Source organism: Hyperoodon ampullatus, assembly GCF_949752795.1.
Source record: "Hyperoodon ampullatus genome assembly, chromosome: 1".
Lineage (NCBI taxonomy): Eukaryota > Metazoa > Chordata > Mammalia > Artiodactyla > Ziphiidae > Hyperoodon > Hyperoodon ampullatus.
The window spans coordinates 28,837,869-28,862,271 of NC_136914.1; the positions used below are offsets into that span (position 1 = coordinate 28,837,869).

The window sequence follows — 24,403 nt, forward strand, 5'->3', positions numbered from 1 at the left end:
TCCTCCCATTAGACTGGGGGAGGCTGAAGCATATGGGAATTATCTACTTATTACAACCTCACACTGAACTCATTCACAGTTATGGAAGGACATGGCCCTGCTTGTTTTTAATCTCAAAACACGACAAAGTCCCGTTTGGTTGGAAAAATTAAGTAATCTGATGCCAGATCAATTTCTTGTACAAATAGTACTTCTTGGTTCTTGCTGAAGAGTTTTCAATTCTAGTTCCGTGATCATGTTCTCAAATATCATATAAAAATAGAAATCATAGTAAAACAACCAGGACAACCAAACTCCTCTCAAAGCCTGTTGTATCATTGACCTCTGTTCTATACAATAGTGTGTCAAAATCCTCAATTTCACCGAGAAGGAAAGATGGATTGGTTTTGTTTTCTTGTCTCTAGAAGAGGAGTTGAAATGTCAGTAGAAAAGTACCTCTCTCCATCACCAGAGGAAGCTAATCAAGGTAAAATGTCTTCAGGGAACACACACATTAATCTCCAGCTGGATCACGGGGCTGTTACGAGGTGTAACTAATCGTACAGTTGTGACTCATCTCGGTCTGTAATAACATGCTCCACCGTGACATCGGTGGTTGGATGAGATGGATGTTGCATGTAAAAGAAAAAGTGCTGTTCAGCTGAAATGTCTGCAAGCCTGTGCCAGACAGTGACAGCTTGCAGTGAATGCAGCTACTGTGTTTCCACAATAACACATTTACCCTGTGTTTCTGAAACTGTCTCGAGCAGTCATCACAGGACAAGTTCAGACCCACAGGTTGTTATAACAGCTTCGTTCTCAAAAATGACCCCTGTCGGGACTTCCCTGGTGGTGCAGTGGTTGAGAGTCCGCCTGCCGATGCAGGGGACACGGGTTTGTGCCCCGGTCCGGGAGGATCCCACATGCCGCAGAGCAGCTGGGCCCGTGAGCCATGGCCGCTGAGCCTGCGCGTCCGGAGCCTGTGCTCCGAAACGGGAGAGGCCACAGCAGTGAGAGGCCCGCGTACCGCAAAAAAAAAAAAAAAAAAAAAAAAATGACCCCTGTCAAGATGCACTGTAGTTGTCTACTCAGATCCATTGCAGTGTTGAGTCCAGATGCTCAGAAATGTTTTTTAAAAAGAATCCTAAAGTGCTAAATACAGATCCTTCACAAACTTTTGGTTTCCAGAACAAGCTCTTCCAACACTTTTTCCACAGCAGGAAAGGTGTGCTGTGATCTCTTGGTATATGTACCACACATTCTGATTTGTCAGGTCAATTTCCCACTAGCTCTGGCCATAAGGCCCTGGACTGGCCCTGCTTACAGGCAGCAGAAGGCCTCCAGGCTTTGAATGAGGTAGTGCCACTCTTCAAGGACCCATTCTACTTTACAGTTGTATGACTTTTAAAAAAATGTATCTATTCAAAAGCTTTCTTTCATGCTTCTTTCCTCTGAAATTGGAAATTCCTTAAGAGGCAAGAACTGAGGTATAATTTTTTAAAACTTATTTTTAAGTTTTAAATTTTAAAATAATTTCTCAATATTTTTAATTTAAATGATTAAATGTTTTAAAATTTTAAATTACCTTTAATTTTTTTAAAATTTTGAAAATGAAATAACTGAACAGACAGATAAAATGTATTTTAGCAGAACAGGAGTTAGATGTTATGTACCATGTACCCAGTAGGCAATATTTACTGACACTGAGAACCAGAATTTACTGGTAGAAGAAGAAAAGGGGAAATAATGGACTATATTTTCATTTCTAATTCTATTTCAAAGGAATTTCATATGTTTTTCTAGAGAAATAAGTGTTTCCTGGAAATAAATATTCCTAGACTGATATATAACCTGATAATAATTGAAACATTTTCAAAAGGACACCGATATATACTAGAGAAATAAAATTTGGTGAAAGAAATACCATCCTGTGTAAGCAATTTTTATGTCTGTTAGAACAATACAGAGGACATCTACACATTGGCCTATGCTGTGCTTTCTTTTCTCAGCAGCAAAGAATACTGCTATATTTTTAATCAATGTCTCTAATTTTATTTTTCAGAATGACAAATCCCCAGGGCGATCTGCAAGTCGATCAAGTAATATTTCAAAAGTAGGTGAACTATATTCATTTTCTTAATTGTTTATTAATTTACATATTTTATGAGTTCAAGTAAATATTTTCTAACATTTAACCTGCTATTGTTATCTGTGAGCAATACACAAATATGACTTGTTAATGGTCTTAAATATTTTAAGAGTTTACTGTGATTGATTTCATACAGCAAAATGAGTGAAGCTATTTTTCGTCTTCAGTGCTGTATGCAAAAGATAATTTGCTACTTTCTGAGTGTCACTCAAAATATGTTTCTTCTCTCACTTCGGCTCAGAAAGCTACCACACACCCAGGGTGAAACTCTATCAACATCATGCTACAATTCCCATGAATTCAATTTTTCCAGGAGTATGGGCTCAACTATGCTGGAATCTAACCAGGACAGATTTTAGAAAACAATTTAATTTAAGACACTAGTTTGGTCATATTTGCTTTATAGAGTCGATGGATGAAAAAAACAAAATACTCCCTAGACTGCCTATAAATCCAAGCAAGACACGAGGGTGTTGAAAATCTCATGGCATGGGAGAGATCCTCTAGATTTTTATTTCTCCTAGAAAACAAAAATTAAGAGCTATTCTCTAAGATGAGGCACTATGCAGTTTATAGACTTGGTACTTGGGGAGTGAAAAATCATCTAGGGCCATTTGTGAAATTGGAAAATTATGACTTCCAAAAATATAATTCTGACAAAGCTGAATTTACCATGACGAGAACTTCCACAGCAGGGCCCCTCACTTGCCAACACCACAGTCCTGAGCTCAATTTTGTAAATGTAATTTTGTATTATTTTCCTTCAAGGGGGCCCCCAAAACAGCAATAAACCATAGGCACTACAGAACATAGACCCACTTCCAGTTTAGAAAAGTTTTTGTTTTGTTTTGTCTTGTTTTCACAAACAAAGGACTTTATTACTCATTGAAAAATAGCAGTAGCCACATTATCAGCATTTTCTTAAGTGGGTTTCCTGAGGCTGATTCTTATGAGACAATGTTAAGATGGTCAGTTGACACCTGTCAACACACTGGGTTGAGTATGGGAATGGAATCCTGCTTTTAGGAAACTCTAGTATTTTTAATACACAGTAAGGATGCCTGTCCAGTGCTCCATAGGGAGACCACATCACTGTGTTGCAGTGCTCTCCACTGTACAAGCTTAGTAAGATAGTCCAGAACAAAAGCAGTCAGTGTTTCTGCTTCCAAGACGTGCAGAGATGCAAGAGACCCACAGAGAATTGTATCTCAGTAGCTGGAACTATACATCTCTAAGGACATTGCAATCTGGGCACCTTCCTAACATTTGAGAGCCCATGTGGGCCAGTGGTTAAAGCACTAGCCGTGTAGACAGAGGATGTGAGTGTAAGTCACCACTGTCACTTCGTACTTATGGGACCCGAGACACTCACTTAACCGCCCTGAGACACACTTGCCTCCACTGGGACATGAGGCGATGGTATCAGTCACTGAAGGTTTTCTTAAGTGGTTGTACATCAAAACAATACTTTTCAAATGTCAGTCCTCTCCATCACATCATGGAGAGCCTTGCCTGCAACTACAGAGCATCATCATCTTTCTGAATGTGAGTGTTAATGTTGACCTAGAAACCTGTAGGCAGTACTGACAACTCCTTTGTCATGCCAGTTGCTTCGTGATCCAGGGGTAAAACTGTATCTGCGTTTCCAAACTGCTGTTTGACTTTGACGTAATGCAGCTTGTTTATAGCTTTTACCTTTTCATTTATTCTTTAAGAGAAAGTCAGAAGTGTAGTTTCCCTTCTATGAATTTGGCTTCCAGGCTCTGCTATATTTTTTTTGTGTGTATTTGCATCTCCAAGAGCAACGCTCTTGATTTTATTGGTACAAACTATTGATTTTATTACTGTTTAATGTATATCTTTCATGTACATCTTATTACTCTCAGAAATACTTTTTTCTTTTGTATTAACAGTATTCACAGACTATTGATAACACTTTTAAAATAGGAGTAGTATGAAGAAATGTTATTCAAAGATGATACAAGTTTGGGACAGTAAGACAAGTGTGAGATGTCATCAGTCTAACAACTATTTGCTAATCCATATTCTATTTATAGATGACCTGCAAAAGGTATTAGATATAAATATTGGTTGTTATCCATTTTGATGGGAATTTATCTTAGATTAGGAACATGAACTGGCAGGTCTTATTGACCGGTTTGCCAAACTGCATCATAAATGTTTTAGACTCATTCTTTTTTTTTTCAGTTATGACTAAATTTATTTGATACATTTTAATTGCAGCCTTGTGTGGGAGACAGTTAATGATAAAATGCATTCTATTCAGAGAGAAAAGAAAAGCTCTCCCCTTAAACAGTCATTCTAATTGTACAGTCACAAAAACTCAAACCATCACACACCCATGGGGGTGAAAAGATTTCAGTGTGCTTAAGTTTATTAGACTTAAGCCAATATAATGCTACTTTTGCTTATATTCAGAATGACAGCCACAAATCCTAAATCCACTGTTGAGCCCTCACTACTTTTTAATGAATTACTAAGTGATAAACTCTTCATTAAGACCACATAACTTACCAAGAAGGAGGTGGCAAATCCTAGTAATATTTGAGTCCTTTAACTTTTTTATTTTTAACATCTTTATTGGAGTATAATTGCTTTACAGTGGTGTGTTAGTTTCTGCTGTATAACAAAGTGAATCAGCTATACATATACATATATCCCCATATCCCTTCCCTCTTGCGTCTCCCTCCCACCCTCCCTATCCCACCCCTCTAGGTGGTCACAAAGCACCGAGCTGATTTCCCTGTGCTATGTGGCTGCTTCCACTAGCTATATGTTTTACATTTGGTAGTGTATATAAGTCCATGCCACTCTCTAACTTCGTCCCAGCTTACCATTCCCACTCCCCGTGTCCTCAAGTCCTTTTTCGACATCTGTGTCTTTATTCCTGTCCTGCACCTAGGTTCTTCATAAACATTTTTTTTTTAGATTCCATATATATATATATGTGTTAGCATACAGTTTTGTTTTTCTCTTTCTGACTTACTTCATTCTGTATGACACTCTCTAGATCCATCCACCTCACTACAAGTAACTCAATTTCATTTCATTTTATGGCTGAGTAATATTCCATTGTATATATGTGCCACATCTTCTTTATCCATTCATCTGTTGATGGACACTTAGGTTGTTCCATGTCCTGGCTATTGCAAATAGAGCTGCAATGAACATTGTGGTACATGACTCTTTTTGAATTATGGTTTCTCAGGGTATATGCCCAGTAGTGGGATTGCTGGGTCGTATGGTAATTCTATTTTTAGTTTTTTAAGGAACCTCCATACTGTTCTCCGTAGTGGCTGTATCACTTTACATTCCCACCGACAGTGCAAGAGGGTTCCCTTTTCTCCACACCCTCTCCAGCATTTATTGTTTGTAGATTTTTTGATGATGGGCATTCTGACTGGTGTGAGTTGATACCTCATTGTAGTTTTGATTTGCATTTCTCTAATGATAAGTGATGTTGAGCCTTCTTTCATTAGTTTATTGGCAGTTGGTATATCTTCTTTGGAGAAATGTCGGTTTAGGTCTTCTGCCCATTTTTGGATTGGGTTGTTTGTTTTTCTGATATTGAGGTGCATGAGCGGATAGTAAATTTTGGAGATTAATCCATTGTCAGTTGCTTCATTTGCAAATATTTTCTCCCATTCTGAGGGTTGTCGTTTGGTCTTGTTTATGGTTTCCTTTGCTGTGCAAAAGCTTTTAAGTTTCATTAGGTCCCATTTGTTTATTTTTGTTTTTATTTCCATTTCTCTCGGAGGTGGCTCAAAAAGGATCTTGCTGTGATTTATGTCATAGAGTGTTCTGCCTATGTTTTCCTTTAAGAGTTTGATGTCTGTTTTCCTTTAAGAGTTTGTTAAGTGTCTGACCTTACATTTAGGTCTTTAATCCATTTTGAGTTTATTTTTGTCTGTGGTGTTAGGGAGTGTTCTAATTTCATTCTTTTACATGTAGCTGGCAAGTTTTCCCAGTACAACTTATTGAAGAGGCTGTCTTTTCTCCATTGTATATTCTTGCCTCCTTTATCAAAGATAAGGTGACCATATGTGTGTGGGTTTATCTCTGGGCTTTCTCTCCTGTTCCATTGATCTATATTTCTGTTTTTGTGCCAGTACCATACTGTCTTCACTACTGTAGTGTTGTAGTCTGAAGTCCAGGAGCCTGATTCCTCCAGCTCCATTTTTCATCCTCAAGAGTGCTTTGGCTATTCGGGGTCTTTTGTGTTTCCATCCAAATGGTGAAATTTTCTGTTCTAGTTCTGTGAAAAATGTCATTGGTAGTTTGGTAGGGATTGCAGTGATCTGTAGATTGCTTTGGGTAGTATAGTCATTTTCATGATGTTGATTCTTCCAATCCAAGAACATGGTATATCTCTCCATCTGTTTGTATCATCTTTAATTTCTTTCATCAGTGTCTTATAGTTTTCTGCATACAGGTCTTTTGTCTCCCTAAGAAGGTTTATTCCTAGGTATTTTATTCTTTTTTGTTGCAATGGTAAATGGGAGTGTTTCCTTAATTTCTCTTTCAGATTTTTCATCATTAGTGTATAGAAATGCAGGAGATTTCTGTGCATTAATTTTGTATACTGCTACTTTACCAAATTCATTGATTAGCTCTAGTAGTTTTCTGGTAGTGTCTTTAGGATTCTCTATATGTAGGATCTTGTCGTCTGCAACCAGTGACAGCTTTACTTCTTCTTTTCCCATTTGGATTCCTTTTATTTCCTTTTCTTCTCTGATTGCTGTGGCTAAAACTTCCGAAACTATGTTGATTAATAGTGGTCTAGTGGGCAACCTTATCTTGTTCCTTATCTTAGTGGAAATGGTTTCAGTTTTTCACCATTGAAAATGATGTTGGCTGTGGGTTTGTCATACATGGCCTTTATTATGTTGAGGTAAGTTCCCTCTATGCCTACTTTATAGAGGGTTTTTATTATAAACTGGTGTTGACTTTTGTCGAAAGCTTTTTCTGCATCTATTGAGATGATCATATGGTTTTTCTCCTTCGGTTTGTTAATATGGTGTATCACATTGATTGATTTGCATATATTGAAGAATCCTTGCATTCCTGGGGTAAACCCCACTTGATCATGGTGTATGATCCTTTTAATGTGCTGCTGGATTCTGTTTGCTAGTATTTTGTTGAGGATTTTTGCATCTATGTTCATCAGTGATATTGGCCTGTAGTTTTCTTTCTTTGTGACATCTTTGGTTTAGGTATCAGGGTGAAGGTGGCCTCATAGAATGAGTATTGGAGTTTTCCTCCCTCTGTCATATTTTGGAAGAGCTTGAGAAGGAAGGATGTTAGCTCTTCTCTAAATGTTAGATAGAATTCACCTGTGAAGCCATCTGATCCTAGGCTTTTGTTTGTTGGAAGATTTTAATTACTGTCTCAATTTCAGTGCTTGTGATTGGTCTGTTTATATTTTCTCTTTCTTCCTGGTTCAGTCTCAGAAGGTTGTGCTTTTCTAAGAATTTGCCCATTTCTTCCAGGTTGTCCATTTTATTGGCATATAGTTGCGTGTAGTAATCTCTCATGATCTTTTGTATTTCTGCAGTGTCAGTTGTTACTTCTCCTTTTTCATTTCTAATTTTATTAATATGAGTCTTCTCCCTTTCTTCTTGATGAGTCTGGCTAATGGTTTATCAATTTTGTTTGTATTCTCAAAGAAGCAACTTTTAGTTTTACTGATCTTTGCTATCATTTCCTTCATTTCTTTTTCATTTATTTCTGATCTGATCATTATGATTTCTTTCCTTCCGCTAACTTTGGGTTTTTTTTTGTTCTTCTTTCTCTAATTGCTTTAGGTGTAAGCTGAGGTTGTTTATTTGAGATGTTTCTTGTCTCTTGAGGTAGGTTTGTATTGCTGTAAAACTTCCCTCTTAGAACTGCTTTTGCTGCATCCCATATGTTTTGGCTCCTCATGTTTTAATTGTCATTTGTTTCTAGGTATTTTTTTATTTCCTCTTTGATTTCTTCAGTGATCTCTTGGTTATTAAGTAGTGTATTGTTTAGCCTCCATGTATTTGTATTTTTTACAGAATTTTTCCTGTAATTGATATCTAGTCTCATAGCACTGTGTTCGGAAAACATACGTGATACGATTTCAATTTTCTTAAATTTACCAAGGCTTGATTTGTGACCCAAGATATGATGTATCCTGGAGAATGTGCCATGAGCACTTGAGAAGAAATTGTATTCTGTTGCTTTTTGATGGAATGTCCTATAAATATTAATTAAATCCACCTTGTTTAATGTGTCATTTAAAGCTTGTGTTTCCTTATTTATTTTCATTTTGGATGATCTGTCCATTGGTGAAAGTGAGGTTTAAAGTCCCCTACTATGATTGTGTTACTGTCAATTTCCCCTTTTATGGCTCTTAGCATTTTCCTTATGTATTGAGGTGCTTCTGTGTTGGGTGCCTAAATATTTACAGTTGCTATATCTTCATCTTGGATTGATCCCTTGATCATTTTGTAGTGTCCTTCTTTGTCTCTTGTAATAGTCTTTATTTTAATGCCTATTTTGTCTGATATGAGAACTGCTACTCCAGCTTTCTTTTGCTTTCCATTTACATGGAATATCTTTTTCCATCCCCTTACTTTCAGTCTGTATGTGTCCCTGGGTCTGAAGTAGGTCTCTTGTAGACATCATATATACAGGTCTTGTTTTTGTATCCATTCAGCCAGTCTATGTCTTTTGGTTGGAGCATTTAATCCATTTACGTTTAAGGTAGTTATCAATATATGTGTTCCTATTACCATTTTCTTAATTGTTTTGTGTTTTTTATTGTAGATCTTTTCCTTCTCTTGTGTTTCCTGCCTAGAAAAGTTCCTTTAGCATTTGTTGTAACGCTGGTTTGGTGGTGTTGAATTCTCTTAACTTTTGCTTGTCTGTGAATGTTTTACTTTCTCTGTTGAATCTGAATGAGATCCTTGCTGGGTAGAGTAATCTTGGTTGTAACTTCTCCCCTTTCATCACTTTAAATATGTCCCACCACTCCCTTCTGGCTTGCAGAGTTTCTGTTGAAAGATCAGCTGTTAGCCTTATGGGGATTCCCTTGTATGTTATTTGTTGTTTTTCCCTTGCTGCTTTTAATATTTTTTCTTTGTATTTAATTTTTGATAGTTTGATTAATATGTGTCTTGGCATGTTTCTCCTTGGATTTATCCTGCATGGGACTCTCTGTGCTTCCGGGACTTGATTAACTATTTCTTTTCCCATATTAGGGAAGTTTTCAACTATAATCTCTTCAAATATTTTCTCAGTCCCTTTCTTTTTCTCTTCTTCTTCTGGGAACCCTATAGTTCGAATGTTGGTGTGTTTAATGTTGTCCCAGAGGTCTCTGAGATTGTCCTCAATTCTTTTTCTTCTTTTTTCTTTACTCTGCTCTGTAGTAGTTATTTCCACTATTTTATCTTCCAGGTCACTTATCCGTTTTCTGCCTCAGTTATTCTGCTAATGATTCCTTCTAGAGAATTTTTAATTTCATTTATTGTGTTGTTCATCATTGTTTGTTTTCTCTTTAGTTCTTCTACAGCCTTGTTAAACATTTCTTATATTTTTTCCATTCTATTTCCAAGATTTTGGATCATCTTTATTATCATTACTCTGAATTCTTTTTCAGGTGGTCTGCCTATTTCCTCTTCATTTGTTTGGTCTGGTGGGTTTTTACCTTTGTCCTTCATCTGCTTTGTGTTTCTCTGTGTTCTCATTTTGCTTAACTTACTGTGTTTGGGATCTCCTTTTTGCAGGCTGCAGGTTTGTAGTTCCCGTTGTTTTTGGTGTCTGCCACCAGTGGCTAAGGTTGATTTAGTGGGTTGTGTAGGCTTTCTGGTGGAAGGGACTGGTGCCTGTGTTCTGGTGGATGAGGCTGGATCTTGTCTTTCTGGTGGGCAGGTCCACATCTGGTGGTGTGTTTTGGGGTGTCTGTGGACTTATTATGATTTTAGGCAGCCTCTCTGCTAATCGGTGGCATTGTGTTCCTGTCTTGCTAGTTGTTTGTCAAGCACTGTAGCTTGCTGGTCGTTGAGTGAAGCTGGGTCTTGGTGTTGAGATGGAGATCTCTGGGAGATTTTCGCCATTTGATATTACGTGGAGCTGGGAGGTCTCTGGTGGACCAGTGTCCTGAACTTGGCTCTCCCACCTCAGAGGCACAGGCCTGACACCCGGCCGGAGCACCAAGACCCTGTCAGTCACACGGCCAGGTACGTGGGGGGTTTCTTGCCTTTTGCGAGCTCTGAGGTCTTCTGCCAGCATTCAGGAGGTATTCTGTAGGAGTTGTTCCACATGTAGATGTATTTCTGATGTATTTGTGGGGAGGAAGGTGATCTCCACTTCTCACTCCTCTGCCATCTTGAAGGTCTCCTTGAGTCCCTTAACTTTTAAAGTGGTGGAAAAAAAGACATTAAAGTCGAACAAGGGTATATTTTCTCTAATTTTGTCAAAATAATTTTTATGTCAAAAAAGACTGAGTTTCTCAAGGGTGTGATAGTCAGCATAACAGAGTAATTAAGAGTATGGATTCAGAGTAACTGCTTAAGAGCATATTTAACTTCCTTAGTAACTTTATTTGTAAAATAAGAATATCTAACAATATCTCTCTCAGAGGGGTACTTCGCACAGTACCCAGCACTGTGTAAGTTTGAGCTGCTCTTATTATGGGGCTCTTAATACTGATGTCTCACAGTACAGTAAGTACTCAGTAATCTTTTTGTGAGCAAGTGTATTTGTGACACGGGTTATAGTATATATATTGTTTTCTCGGTGGAATAAGAATAAGTAACAGATTGGACAGGATTAAGTTAAATTTAGGATTAAGTAAAATGTTTTTGATGTGACATAATTTTATTGAAAAAATAGTGCACATTCTTGTTTCATTAAAAAGTGCATGTGTTTTTAACAATAAAAATTCTGTTAGGTCAGTAGCACTAAAACTCATAATGGGCATCTTCCTTAACTGTTGTCAAGTTTGTGCCATCCCTGATCCTTTGATAAAGGGAAGTCACAGTTCAGAGGACTCCATCCAGGCCGGGGTAGCAGAACCATCCTGCATGCCATTGAGTCTGCTTTCCTGCCTGTTTCCTACAGTTTCTTAATGAATCAGACCTTCTAGTCATTAGTATTTGTGGAATGTCTCCATCAGCAATCTTATTCTATACTGGGAATGACGGAGTAATGAAAAAATCCCCTCCAAGTCCTCAGTGAGCTTACAATGAAGGAGTTGAGATATGACATAGATATATAACTTGTAACTTAATATATACATACATTATAATTTAATATATATTAAGTAGAACTGTATGCAAAAAAGATAACAGAACAAGCAACCCTGCGCCTCTCACCTTTAGAAAGGCCTGGCCCTTGGTCGGCATCTGGGATTTCAGTAGTGGGGTACCACCACCCTAACTGGTAAGAATGGCGTATGATGCCTAAATTGTGCAAAAAACACCCAGTTTATCCTACTAGATTCCTGCTTTCCTTCTGGGAGTCTGGGGTTTGGATACATGCTAGACAGTTGGTACCTATAAGACCAGTCCCCACTAAAAAGTTGGAACACTGGGTGTCTCACGCGTCTCCATGGTAGACAGCACTTCTCATCTGTTGTCACAGCTCACAGCTGCAGGAATTAAGCGCATCTGTATGACTCCCCTGGGAGTAAACTTGGGGAAGTTTGGAACTCTGCTCCTAATGTCCTCTGGACTTCACCCTGTGTGCCTTTTTCCTTTGCTGATTTTGCTTTGTGTCCTTTCACTGTAATAAACCGTAGGGATGAATATGCCTACAGGTTCAGTCCTATGAGGGCTCCTAGGAGATCACTGCCCTTGAGCATAGTCATGGGACTCTCTGGTGCTCCAGCCAAAAGTGTACAGACCGCAGGCTGTGAGAGTTCAGGGAATGACCGCTCCCATCTGGTGACAGGATAACTCTAGGGAAGAACTGTATATAAACAGGGACTTGAAGGAGGGGTGTGACTCGATCAAATACAAGGAAAGTGTGTTTAAAGGCATATAAGTACAAGGCATGGAAGCCAGAAAACATGGATTAGAAGAAGAAGGGGACTCAAAATAGTCTTCAGGGACCTTTGACATGGAATGTTGATCGTAGGATACATTCTCTTTAATTGTACAAGTGGTCCCTGGCTTGGAAACATAGAGATGGATTTAGAATCCATCGAGATCCTTGAGACATTTTTTTAGTAAACAGAACATTAGAAACGGAACATTATTATTTTTGATATTCAGGATTGTGTAAGTCCTGAGTGATCTTGCTGCTGTGAATACGAAATATCCAAGTGTGGGATAAATAACACATGTTGAATTGTTAGTAAACATTTAAACTTTTTCTCCTTAGTCTTTACCTCCGAATATTTCTACCCTATATTATTCAGTTGCGATTATACTTTGAGTTTTCTGGTCATTCCAACTTTGAGTTTTTTATTTTATATTTCTAGCTTGTTTTAGGACATATAAGATATACTTATGACTCTTTTTTTTTTAAACTCTAATAGGATTTGTGTGCCTTGGATATGTTAATGCTGCTCCAAAAGCTACAGAGAAGCTATATAAGTTTAAAACAATGTATGTGAGATTGTCAAAATATCTCAGTGTGAACATGCCAGTTTTCATTTTTTCCTCACTTACTTTTCCTCTGAAAAGCTGCTTTTGATATTAGTGTTTCTTGCTACTTTTTAACACACATATGGCTCACAAATAGGTTCCTCGGGAAGCAAAATTAGCCAAATTTGGCTTTTCTTTTCTTTTTTCTAGGGTGAGGCCTCATTACATTCAACTAGCAACAGTATATTATGTATTTCACAAGAAAAACCTTTCAAGAGCAAACTGTCAAAAGGAAAGAAAGGCTTGTACTTTCAGTTGAAATCAACATCTAGCATTTTCTTTTAAACAAACCACTTTATGCTTTTTGGTCTATGTAGGAAGCAGCTCATGAAATCTAATCTACTTATGAAAAGAAATTCAAAAGCTACTACCTTAAAATGATGTTTCAGTTAGCTTCCATTATTCCCTATTATATTCCCTAGACCTCACTTACTTGACAAAGCATCATCTAAATTGTTCAGTTGGTATCTACCTAGAAATATCATATACAATGTTAAGGTAAAGACAGTACATAGTGTATGAACTATTAATGCTAAAGTGTTTCCTTTCCCTCTCTGTGTGCCCCAGCTTATTCTGCAATAAATAAAGGTGTATAGTATAGTCAACACAATTTATTCAACAAACATTTTTAAGGATGTACATTTTAAATAGGTGTTTTCTTTTGATCAAATAAATACCTTGATTCTACTTCTGTAAATCTTCATCTCTTCCTCTTTTGCCAGATTTGCCTTTAAGATTCCAATGCGTTTTCCAGCAAGGTCAAGGTGAATGTGTTCCCCCAATTTAACATGTATTGGGAGTTCGTACAGCTGAACCCGAGCCAAGTATTTGCATCTCTGAACAGGCGTTTAATGTTCTGAGTTAGTGAGAGATCCATCTTGGTTTGCTTATACAAGGGACCTATAAATCAGCCATACCTTCAGACTGCATACCTTGAGAGGGTAAATTTGACAGGTTGATGCAGTAAAATGGGATGTAGAATTAGGAAACAGCTAGAAATGAGGTGGACTAATTTGAGAACTCTCATAGAGCCTGGGTCAGGATCTGTCCTGAGACCGAAACTGAGGAAATGAGTAAAAATTTAGTTGAATTAGTAAAAGTGGTGGTGGTAGATTAAGAGAGCCTGAGACCTTCTTATATCATGTGGCTTTTTCTTTATATACACTTACTTTTTAGGTGAACTCATCTAGCCTCATTACCATATAGAATCAATATGCCAACAACTCTCAAATAGATATTTCTAGCCCAGATTTATGCTATGAATTCTAGGCTCAAATATCCTACTCCACTTTTCCACATGAATTTGTAATAGGAATCTTTCTTATGTCATGTGTCCCACAGTAGATGCTGAGATGGGAATCTTTTGCAATGATGTATTGTGAGAGTATATTAGGAGAAGCAGGGCAGGAAGAGAAAGTCAAGAAAAGTCCCCCCGATCCTGCAAGGGGACCCTGCAGTATGAAATGAACTTGACGTTGTCCCCACCTGAGGCAGAGAAGCAGGGCTTCTATCCTCCTCACCAGCCATCCAGGCTCAGGTCACTTACACAGAGGGAAACGTCCAGGTACTGTGACTCTCTCGCATCAGGAAGCTAAGACGCCCAGGGCAGTTTTCCAAAGAGAAACCCAGTTGCAGAACTTTAGAAACCAAAATGCCCAGATGCTTCAGGAGTCAGGGCCTCATATGGTAAAAGGGGCCAAATTGGGTGTTGGTGGAACCCTGGCAGCATCCACTATGGTCTGTCCATCATACCACCCAGATCTATGTGAACCCACAGATACTTAGAGATGATGACTGGTCATAATTTCTGAGGAAGAGATGAAAAGACTTGGGCTGGTAGGATGAGCTTTTGCTGTTGCTGCTGCCAAAGCCATCACTGATTCATCCCCTCCTTCTACCAACTCATCCCCACTATCCCTCATTCTTCTTTTCTTTTTTATGGAATTTCTGAATTTTATTTTATTTATTTTTTATACAGCAGGCTCTAACTAGTTATCCATTTTATACATATTAGTGTATATATGTCAATTCTAATCTCCCAATTCATCCCACCACCACCATCCCTGCTGCCACTTGCCCCCCTTGCTGTCCATGCGTTTGTTCTCTACCTCTGTGTCTCTATGTCTGCCCTGCAAAACGGTTCATCTGTACAATTTTTCTAGGTTCCACATATATGCGTTAATATATGATATTTGTTTTTCTCTTTCTGACTTACTTCACTCTGTATGACAGTTCCTAGATCCATCCACGTCTCTACAAATGACCCAGTTTCGTTCCTTTTTATGGCTGAGTGACAGTCCATTGTATATATGTACCACATCTCCTTTATCCATTCGTCTGTCAATGGGCATTTAGGTTGCTTCTGTGACCTGGCTATTGTAAAGAGTGCTGCAATGAACATTGGGGTGCATGTGTCTTTTTGAATTATGGTTTTCTCTGGGTATGCGCCCAGTAGTGGGATTGCTGTGTCATATGGTAATTCTATTTTTAGTTTTTTAAGGAACCTCCATACTGTTCTCCATAGTGGCTGTATCAATTTACATATTCCCACCAACACTGCAAGAGGGTTCCCTTTTCTCCATACCCTCTCCAGCATTTGTTGTTTGTAGATTTTCTGAGGATGCCCATGCTAACTGGTGTGAGGTGATACCTCATTGTAGTTTTGATTTGCATTTCTCTAATAATTAGTGATGTTGAGCAGCTTTTCATGTGCCTCTTGGCCATCTGTGTCTTCTTTGGAGAAATGTCTATTTAGGTCTTCTGCCCATTTTTGATTGGGTTGTTTGTTTAATATCTGACCTGCATGAGCTGTTTATATATTTTGGAGATTAATCCTTTGCCCATTGATTCGTTTGCAAATATTTTCTCCCATTCTGAGGGCTGTCTTTTTATCTTGTTTGTAGTTTTCTTTGCTGTGCAAAACCTTCTAAGTTTATTTAGGTCCCATTTGTTTATTTTTGTTTTTATTTCCATTACTCTAGGAGGTGGATCAAAAAAGATCTTGCTGTGATTTATGTCAAAGAGTTTTCTTCCTGTGTTTTCCTCTAAGAGTTTTATAGTGTCCAGTCTTACATTTAGGTCTCTAATCCATTTTGAATTTATTTTTGTGTATGGTGTTAGGGAGTGTTCTAATTTCATTCTTTTACATGTAGCTGTACAGTTTTCCCAGCACCACTTATTTAAGAGGCTGTCTTTTCTCCATTGTTTATCCTTGCCTCCTTTGTCATGGATTAGTTGACCATAGGTGCATGGGTTTATCTCTGGGCTTTCTATCCTGTTCCATTGATCTATATTTCTGTTTTTCTGCCAGTACCATATTGTCTTTATTACTGTAGCTTTGTAGTATATTCTGAAGTCAGGGAGGTTGATTCCTCCAGCTCTGTTTTTTTCCCTCAAGACTGCTTTGGCTATTCAGAGTCTTTTGTGTCTCCAAAGAAATTTTAAGATTTTTTGTTCTAGTTCTGTAAAAAATGCCATTGGTAATTTGATAGGGATTGCATTAAATCTGTAGATTGCTTTGGGTAGTATAGTCATTTTCACAATATTGATTCTTCCATTCCAAAAACATGGTATATCTCTCCATTTGTTTGTATCATCTTTAATTTCTTTCATCAATGTCTTATAGTTTTCTGCATTTTGTCTCCCTAGGTAGGTTTATTCCTAGGTATTTTATTCTTTTTGTTGCAGTGGTAAATGGGAGTGTTTCCTTAATTTCTGTTTCAGATTTTTCATCATTAGTGTATAGGAATGCAAGAGATTTCTGTGCATTAATTTTGTATCCTGCAACTTTACCAAATTCATTGATTAGCTGCAGTAGTTTCCTGGTGGCATCATTAGTACAGTATCATGTCATCTGCAAACAGTGACAGTTTCACTTCTTCTTTTCCAATTTGTATTCCTTTTATTTCTTTTTCTTCTCTGATTGCCATGGCTAGGGCTTCCAAAACTATGTTGAATAATAGTGGCGAGAGTGGACATCCTTGTCTTGTTCCTGATCTTAGTGGAAATGATTTCAGTTTTTCACCATTGAGAATGATGTTTGCTGTGGGTTTCTCGTATATGGCCTGTATTATATTGAGGTAGGTTCCCTCTGTGCCCACTTTCTGGAGAGTTTTTATCATAAATGGGTGTTGAATTTTGTCAAAAGCTTTTTCTGCATCTATTGAGATGATCATATGGTTTTTATTCTTCAATTTGTTAATATGGTCTATCACATTGATTGATTTGTGTATATTGAAGAATCCTTGTATCCCTGGGATAAATCCCACTTGATCATGGTGTATGATCCTTTTAATATGTTATTAGATTCTGTTTGCTAGTATTTTGTTGAGGATATTTGCATCTATATTATTCTGTGGTATTGGTCTGTAATTTTCTTTTTTTGTAGTATCTTTGTCTGGTTTTGGTTTCAGCGTGATGGTGGCCTCATAGAATGAGTTTGGGAATGTTCCTTCCTCTGCAATTTTTTGGAAGAGTTTGAGAAGGATGGGTGTTAGCTCTTCTCTAAATGTTTGATAGAATTCACCTGTGAAGCCATCTGGTCCTGGACTTTTGTTTGGTGGAAGATTTTTAATCACAGTTTCAATTTCATTACTTGTGATTCATCTGTTCATATTTTCTATTTTTTCCTGGTTCAGTCTTGGTAGGTTATACCTTTCTAAGAATTTGTCCATTTCTGCCAAGTTGTCCATTTTATTGGCATAGAGTTGCTTGTAGTAGTCTCTTAGGATGCTTTGTATTTCTGTGGTGTCTGTTGTAACTTCTCCTTTTTCATTTCTAATTTTATTGATTTGAGTCCTCTCCCTCTTTTTCTTGATGAGTCTGGCTAATGTTTTATCAATTTTGTTTATCTTCTCAAAGAACCAGCTTTTAGTTTTATTGATCTTTGCTATTGTTTTCTTTGTTTCTATTTCATTTATTTCTGCTCTGATCTTTATGATTTCTTTCCTTCTACTAACATTGGGTTTTGTTTGTTCTTCTTTCTCTAGTTCCTTAGGTGTAAGGTTAGATTTTTTATTTGAGATTTTTCTTTTTTCTTGAGGTAGGCTTGTATTGCTATAAACTTCCCTCTTAGAACTGCTCTTGCTACATCCCAAAGGTTTTGGATTGTCATATTTTGTTGTAATTTGTCTCTAGGTATTTTTTGATTTCTTCAGTGATTTCTTGGTTATTTAGTAATGTATTGTTTAGCCTCCATGTGTTTGTGTTTTTTACTGTTTTTTCCCTGTAATTGACTTCTAGTCTCATAGTGTTGTGGTCAGAAAAGATGCTTGATATGTTTTCAATTTTCTTAAATTACTGAAGCTTGATTTGTGACTCAAGATGTGATCTATCCAGGAGAATGTTCCATGTGCATTGAGAAGAAAGTGTAATCTGCTGTTTTTGGGTGGAATATCCTCTAAATATCAATTAAATCTGTCTGGTCTATTGTGTCATTTAAAGCTTGTGTTTCCTTATTAATTTTCTGTTTGGATGATCTGTCCATTGGTGTAAGTGAGGTGTTAAAGTCCCCCACTATTACTGTTACTGTTGATTTCCTCTTTTATAGCTGTTAGCAGTTGCCTTATGTATTGATATCCCTCATTCTTGATTATCAGTTCTTTTAGAGCAGGCAGTTTGCTGGTGAGGTGTCTCTGATTACCTTGCCCTTAACAGGTTATGCTTGATACAATCAACGATTTGAAGTTAAACCTGTGTTTGGATAAATGGAAAAATGCTACAGCAGATGCCCCAAGTTTGAGACTTATCTTGATTCCTCATTATGTAGCAGCCACCCTAGCTCCTTATTATGGCAAAGTCTGTTGTTGAGTGAATTGCTGCTCTGTCTACCAGACCACATAACTTGTGTCACTCTTGAGGGAAAGCTCCATTCCTATGGTCCACTGATGTCCTGACCATGGACCTGATGGTCTAGTCCTGTGGTCCACTGATGTCCTGACCAGTCTTTCTAGAGCCAAGTAGCATACTAGGAGGTGCTTTCTATGAGAACTTTGAGAGAACTTTGAGAACTATGAGAACTATGCAGTGGTGTGACCTTGATCCAAAACACTAAAGTTTTCACTGTATTTCTCCATTTGGGACTTGACAGAGAACCTGCCTGGCATTCCTATTTACCATGGTAATGATAATAGTATGGGACTTGCCACTTATTATGGCTTTGGCATCAAGGTTGCTTGTATTGCAGCTGACACTTCTGCAGAAACTTTTCTCATTCTAGTCCCCACTCAAAAGGGGTAGCCTTCTGAGTCATCTGATAAAGGGCCTGAGAATTATTCCAAAGTGTTGTCTTGTTCTAAGACTCAGAATCCTACCAAGCATTCTGCGTCTTTCTTCATAGCAAGATTAGATGCCAAATGTGTCTGAAGGGAATGTCTTGACACGCACAGCAAAATGGGATCCCCAGTATTTTCACTGGTTTGGCCAATTCCTGAATGTTTGTGGAATTTTTCTCCCTCCCTCGTGTCCTAAAACAGCCTTCGGGTTATTGGCCTTTCCTGCTCATTAGACCTGATTAACATGATATTATCATGAAATGGACTATACTGATTTTGACAATCCTCAGACAATCAAGGTTACCTTCAGTCTATATTGTGACGTATCTCTGGCGCAGGACCAGGAATGTGTACTGCTGTCTATGCCAGGTGAATGCAAACTGGTTTTGATCCTCATTTATGATGAATATTGAAAGAACACGTTACTAGGAAAGTAGCTTCATACCACATGCTGGTCTGCTCTGATGGTGAGGGCGCCTGGCCCACTAGATTTCAGCAGGAACAGACCAGAAATTAAGTGACATGATGGAAACAACCACCCTTATATCCTTTTAAGTCTATTCTCATGAAACAGCCAATATGATCCTTTTCAAATATATGCCAGATAGTGTCTTTTTTTTTTTTTTTTTTTTGGTGGTACACGGGCCTCTCACTGCTGTGGCCTCTCCTGTTGCGGAGCGCAGGCTCAGTGGCCATGGCTCACAGGCCCAGCCGTTCCGCGGCATGTGGGATCCTCCCAGGCTGGGGCACGGACCTGCGTCCCCTGCATCGGCAGGTGGACTCTCAACCACTGTGCCACCAGGGAAGCTCCAGTTAGTCTTGCTCCTGTTTCAACCCTCCAATCGTTTCCTATATCAGTCAGAGTAAAACAGAAATCCCTAAGCTGTCCCTGCAGTCTCTCTCTAATTGTATTTCTTATTGCTCTTGCTCTGGGTTACTCAGCTACAGACTCACTGAACCCTTCTGCTTCGGGGCATTTGTCTCTGCCCTGCCTGCTCAAAAGGCTCATTCCCCACATGTCTACATGGCTTGCTTTCTCGATTTTTCTACTTAGATACCACCTTATCAGTGAGGACCTATCTCCTTTCCTGCTTTATTTTCCCTTAAGGATTGTGTTGTAATCTGCAATATTATATATTTTCTTTATTTGTTTAGTTTAAGGTCTATGAGATTAAGAACTTCATTTCTTGGTTCAATGTTGCTTCCTCAGCACCTAGAAATGTGACTGATAAATACACTCAAAAAATATGTGCTGAATGAGAGAATAGAGCCTGTTTTGTTTTGTTAGCTTTAGAATGTATGTTCCTAATGTGGACTCTGTGGGTGCACAGAGCAGTGATCCTTGGACCAGGCCAGTCCATGACTCAGTGTTCCAATACACACAAGACAGGCGAAAGTGCACGTGTTTATAATGGATGCAATTGATGCCCCACCCAGATGCCCAACACCAGCCACCTTCTCCAGGCTTCTCTGAGTGTTTTCACATAATTCACCAGCTGCCTCCTTCTTCAGAGATTTTCCCTAAGTCAAGTGGGTGAAGTCTAGCCTTTCACCCTAGATACATAACATGTGAGCATTTTTAAAAATCATACTTTAGGGCTTCCCTGGTGGCGCAGTGGTTGAGAGTCTGCCTGCCGATGCAGGGGACACGGGTTCGTGCCCCGGTCCGGGAGGATCCCACATGCCGCGGAGTGGCTGGGCCCGTGAGCCATGGCCGCTGAGCCTGCACGTCCGGAGCCTGTGCTCCGCAACGGGAGAGGCCACAGCAGTGAGAGGCCCGCGTACCACAGGGAAAAAAAAAAAAAAAAAAAAAATCATACTTTAATACCTACCAAAGAGCATCTATTGCAGAAGAGGTGCTAAATAGGTGGAAAGGATGGCTTATCCAGTGGATTTCAGCCAGGCTCTGTCCTAAGCTCCCCCGTTGCTGTGCCAGAGCCCATAAATGGAATAGCTCTGGTGGCAGAGAAGGACGCCTTGCGTGGGCACAGTGCCATGGTCTCCTCCTCATCAGGGGTGATCCAGCCACCTGCCTTGCTGAATGAACACTTGACCTGAAGAAGCAGAGGCTGATGTTGAGCTCCTTAATTTAATTCCATTTATCAAGAAAACAACCAGCCCCTGATAGCGACTTGATTGCATCACAGGCCTTCTGGGTTTGCCTCTTTTGAAAAGTTAGAACTAGGGTGAAGTAAGAAAAGCACTAGGCTCAGACACAAAGTGCAGTGGGGTGCCAAAAAACTCAGTAATCAACATAAATTTTAATGCAATATTTTAAGAAACAGTGTCTTGCAAAAACTCCATTATAAATAGGATATCAACATTTTAAATAAAAACAGGATCAGTGCTATATCAGGCCATATGCAGCCAGAGGCAAAAGGAAAATTCTGTATTACTGATTTTCTCTATATTTAATTTTTTGGTATTTGTTCATCATGGATTTTTTGCATTTTTTAAAATACTGTTTTAAAGATTTTTTTTCTCTTGATTATTGAGTGTTTCAGTGCCCCCTTACATTTGCATGCCTGAGGCGAATGTCTCATTTCCTGGTCTGAGTCCTGGCTCTGTGCCTCATGTAACAGCTTCCAGCTACTGCCAGCAGTCTGAACTCAGCATCTGATCTACCAATGCAGGATTCTGCCAACATCACATCAGACCCAGGGACTCAGTGTAAAGCAGAAAGGTGCAACAGTGTGTGTGTGTGACTGTGGGATTCACAGGCCTCCTGCAGCACATACCCTGTCGGCCAGATGCTGTCAGTCTGATACAGCAATTATACAGACTTCTGAAGATGGCTGCAAGCTATCAGCCTAGAGAAGACTCCCTGGGAGAATGGGACACTGTCCCACAAGATGCATTACGTGTTTGAAACGGTGCCTTGTTTCTTACAGGTCCAGTCACCTTACTTCCCGTGATCCATTTGTGGGCTTTGTGCTTCCCACAGCCATCACTTTAGGCTCGGTGGGTTTCTAAGTGCTGGTTCACAAGGCACACTGTCCCACTGGAGGACACAGTGAGAATCCCACTAAACTTAAAGCTATGACTGCTGTCCGGTCACCTTGAGTGCCTCCAGCTAGTATCCCAGCAAGTCAAGAAATCTGTTACCATTCTAGCAGGAGCAATTAACCTTATCCTTAACCTTTATACAACATTGGGACAGGGGGACATATGTTTGCCCCTCATGTGATTTACTAGCATCTCTATTCCTTTCATTGTATCTGTAAATGGGCAAGTAGAACAACTACAGCCTGATAAGGGCTTAGCAACCAGGGCTCAGTCCCTCAGGCAAGCCACCCAAACCAACAGAACGGTTGACAAAGGTGAAAGGAATTTAGAAGGGGTGTGCAGTCAGGAAGATGATGAGTTATCAGCCATGATCTCTGGACCAAATGCAGCAACAGGGGCTATATTTCATCCCTCTTGACCTCCTCTGCTGAGATTTTCCTGAAAGTGGAGCCAGTCAGAATCCTGGAGAAGCTGTGTCAAGGTGGGGTGAACCTGATGGGAACCGCAGGTGGATCTGAGTGGTCCAAGGCATCATCTCAAGTGGACGCTGTTGAGCCCCCACCCACATCCCTACTACAGACCCCGTCCCACAGCTGCTGTGAGCGCTGGCTGATAATGTAACTCACAGCTGCTCCGTCCCCAGAGACCTGTCATTGGCCACACGGGAACTTTATTGCCCACGAGGTCAAGGGCTGCTGGAAGGAAGGGGGCACTGACCCCCTTGCCTCAAGGTGGGATTAATGCTTGGTTCAGTGTGGGTGTCAGAGCCGCCATATGGGATCAGCTGAAGCTAACGTTCAGGTAAGACAAAATTCTGCCTGGCTCTGTAGCTCCTGTTCTATAACTGCTCCCCTCTTTGCACTTCTATAAACACCACCCTAGTAAATCACTTGGACAAGAATTCTTGTCTCAGGCTCCGCTTCTAGGGAATCTGACCTAAGCAGCTTAGAAATTTTTTAGCAATTTTACATTCTTAGAGCACGCAATCCCACGGCAATTTTTAATTGTATTTTCAAGTGTATTAGTCCGTAAAGGATTGTAGAGAAAAAAAGAGAGAAAGAGAAAGGGTGGGGGAGAGGAAGAGAGAGAAAGACAGAATTGGTTCTTTACTACAGATAATCTGCTCCGGGGCATCTAATATGTTTTTAGAAGATCCAGATTTCTTAATTGTCTAGAATGCTTTAGAAAGTCCAGAAAAAAAGAAAAAGAAATTACTTCAAATTAACTTGAGTGTGTGTATATTTATGCATCTGGGGAGAGACTACATAGTTTTCATCATCCGAAAAATGTGCTAAGATGAAAATTATGTCTCCACATATCTATAGAGAAATACACATGAAAGATCAGTCTTTTGGATCATCATGAGCTTCGTTTGTTTGCTAAAACTGGCTTGATCTGCCCTACTACTTTTTGTAAAACAGAGTAGGACGGCATCTATGATTTTTCACTCATACCTTGAATAGTTATAGAATGCCCAGTTATTATATGCAAGAAATTATTTTAGATGCTAAACATTCAAAGCTATTAGAGCTACTATAGTCACGGCCATTATGAAATATATATTCTGGGATTATTGAACATTTCTCTGGTTTGTTATCTTTAGCTAAAAGGTTTATTTTGGCTTTTGTTTGTTTGTTTGGTTGGTTTTTTCGGAATTTCCTCTAGGACGGGTCTCCGTAGCTCTCTTGGATTTCAAGAAGTAGGAAAAGCCATACGCTTGGGAAGCTTTGGGTGTAGCAACAGGTCAACTCTGCATTCTGCTAAAGCATTTTGAAGATATGGTGGTCTAGTGCTGGGGGCCAGCCTGGGGAAGGCTGTTGACGTGACCATTGGTTGAGGTGACCTCATGACCACACCAAAGGTGATAAAGGATCATGATTTGGATACTGTAATGCTAGCTGGTTTTTGTTATCCAATTAAATTATGTCTGTGGCTTCATGTGTATTCTGGCAAGCGATAGGTAGCAGAGGGCTTGAAATATACTCTCTCCTTTTTCCTTCCCTAAACTATGTAATCTATATTTAGTTGTTGTTTCTTTCAACAACCGAACCATGTCAAGCCTTCTGAACAATAGGAAGAGTTGGAGGTACTTTTTACTTTAGTTTCTGATTTACTGAAGAGGTAATTAAGTAGGGTGGAGCCCAGGCATTGGTGTTTTTTTGTTTGTTTTTTGTTTTTGTTTTGCGGTAAGCGGGCCTCTCACTGTTGTGGCCTCTCCCGTTGCGGAGCACAGGCTCCGGATGCGCAGGCTCAGCGGCCATGGCTCACAGGCCCAGCTGCTCCACGGCATGTGGGATCTTCCTGGACCGGGGCACGAACCCGTGTCCCCTGCATCGGCAGGCGGACTCTCAACTACTGCG

General features: G+C 39.3%; 1 protein-coding gene across 4 annotated transcripts in view; it reads left to right on the forward strand.

Moving 5' to 3' along the window:
* The window catches only part of MARCHF1 (membrane associated ring-CH-type finger 1), a gene marked incomplete at both ends in the record, with an annotated part of 449,186 nt that overhangs the window by 270,764 nt on the left and 154,019 nt on the right, over positions 1-24,403 (forward strand). For all 4 annotated transcript variants that reach the window (XM_079712324.1, XM_079712323.1, XM_079712325.1 and 1 more), the window contains one exon: positions 2,042-2,092. In XM_079712324.1, coding sequence (XP_079568450.1) covers positions 2,042-2,092 — 51 coding nt within the window. The remainder of the gene's footprint in view (positions 1-2,041; positions 2,093-24,403) is intronic.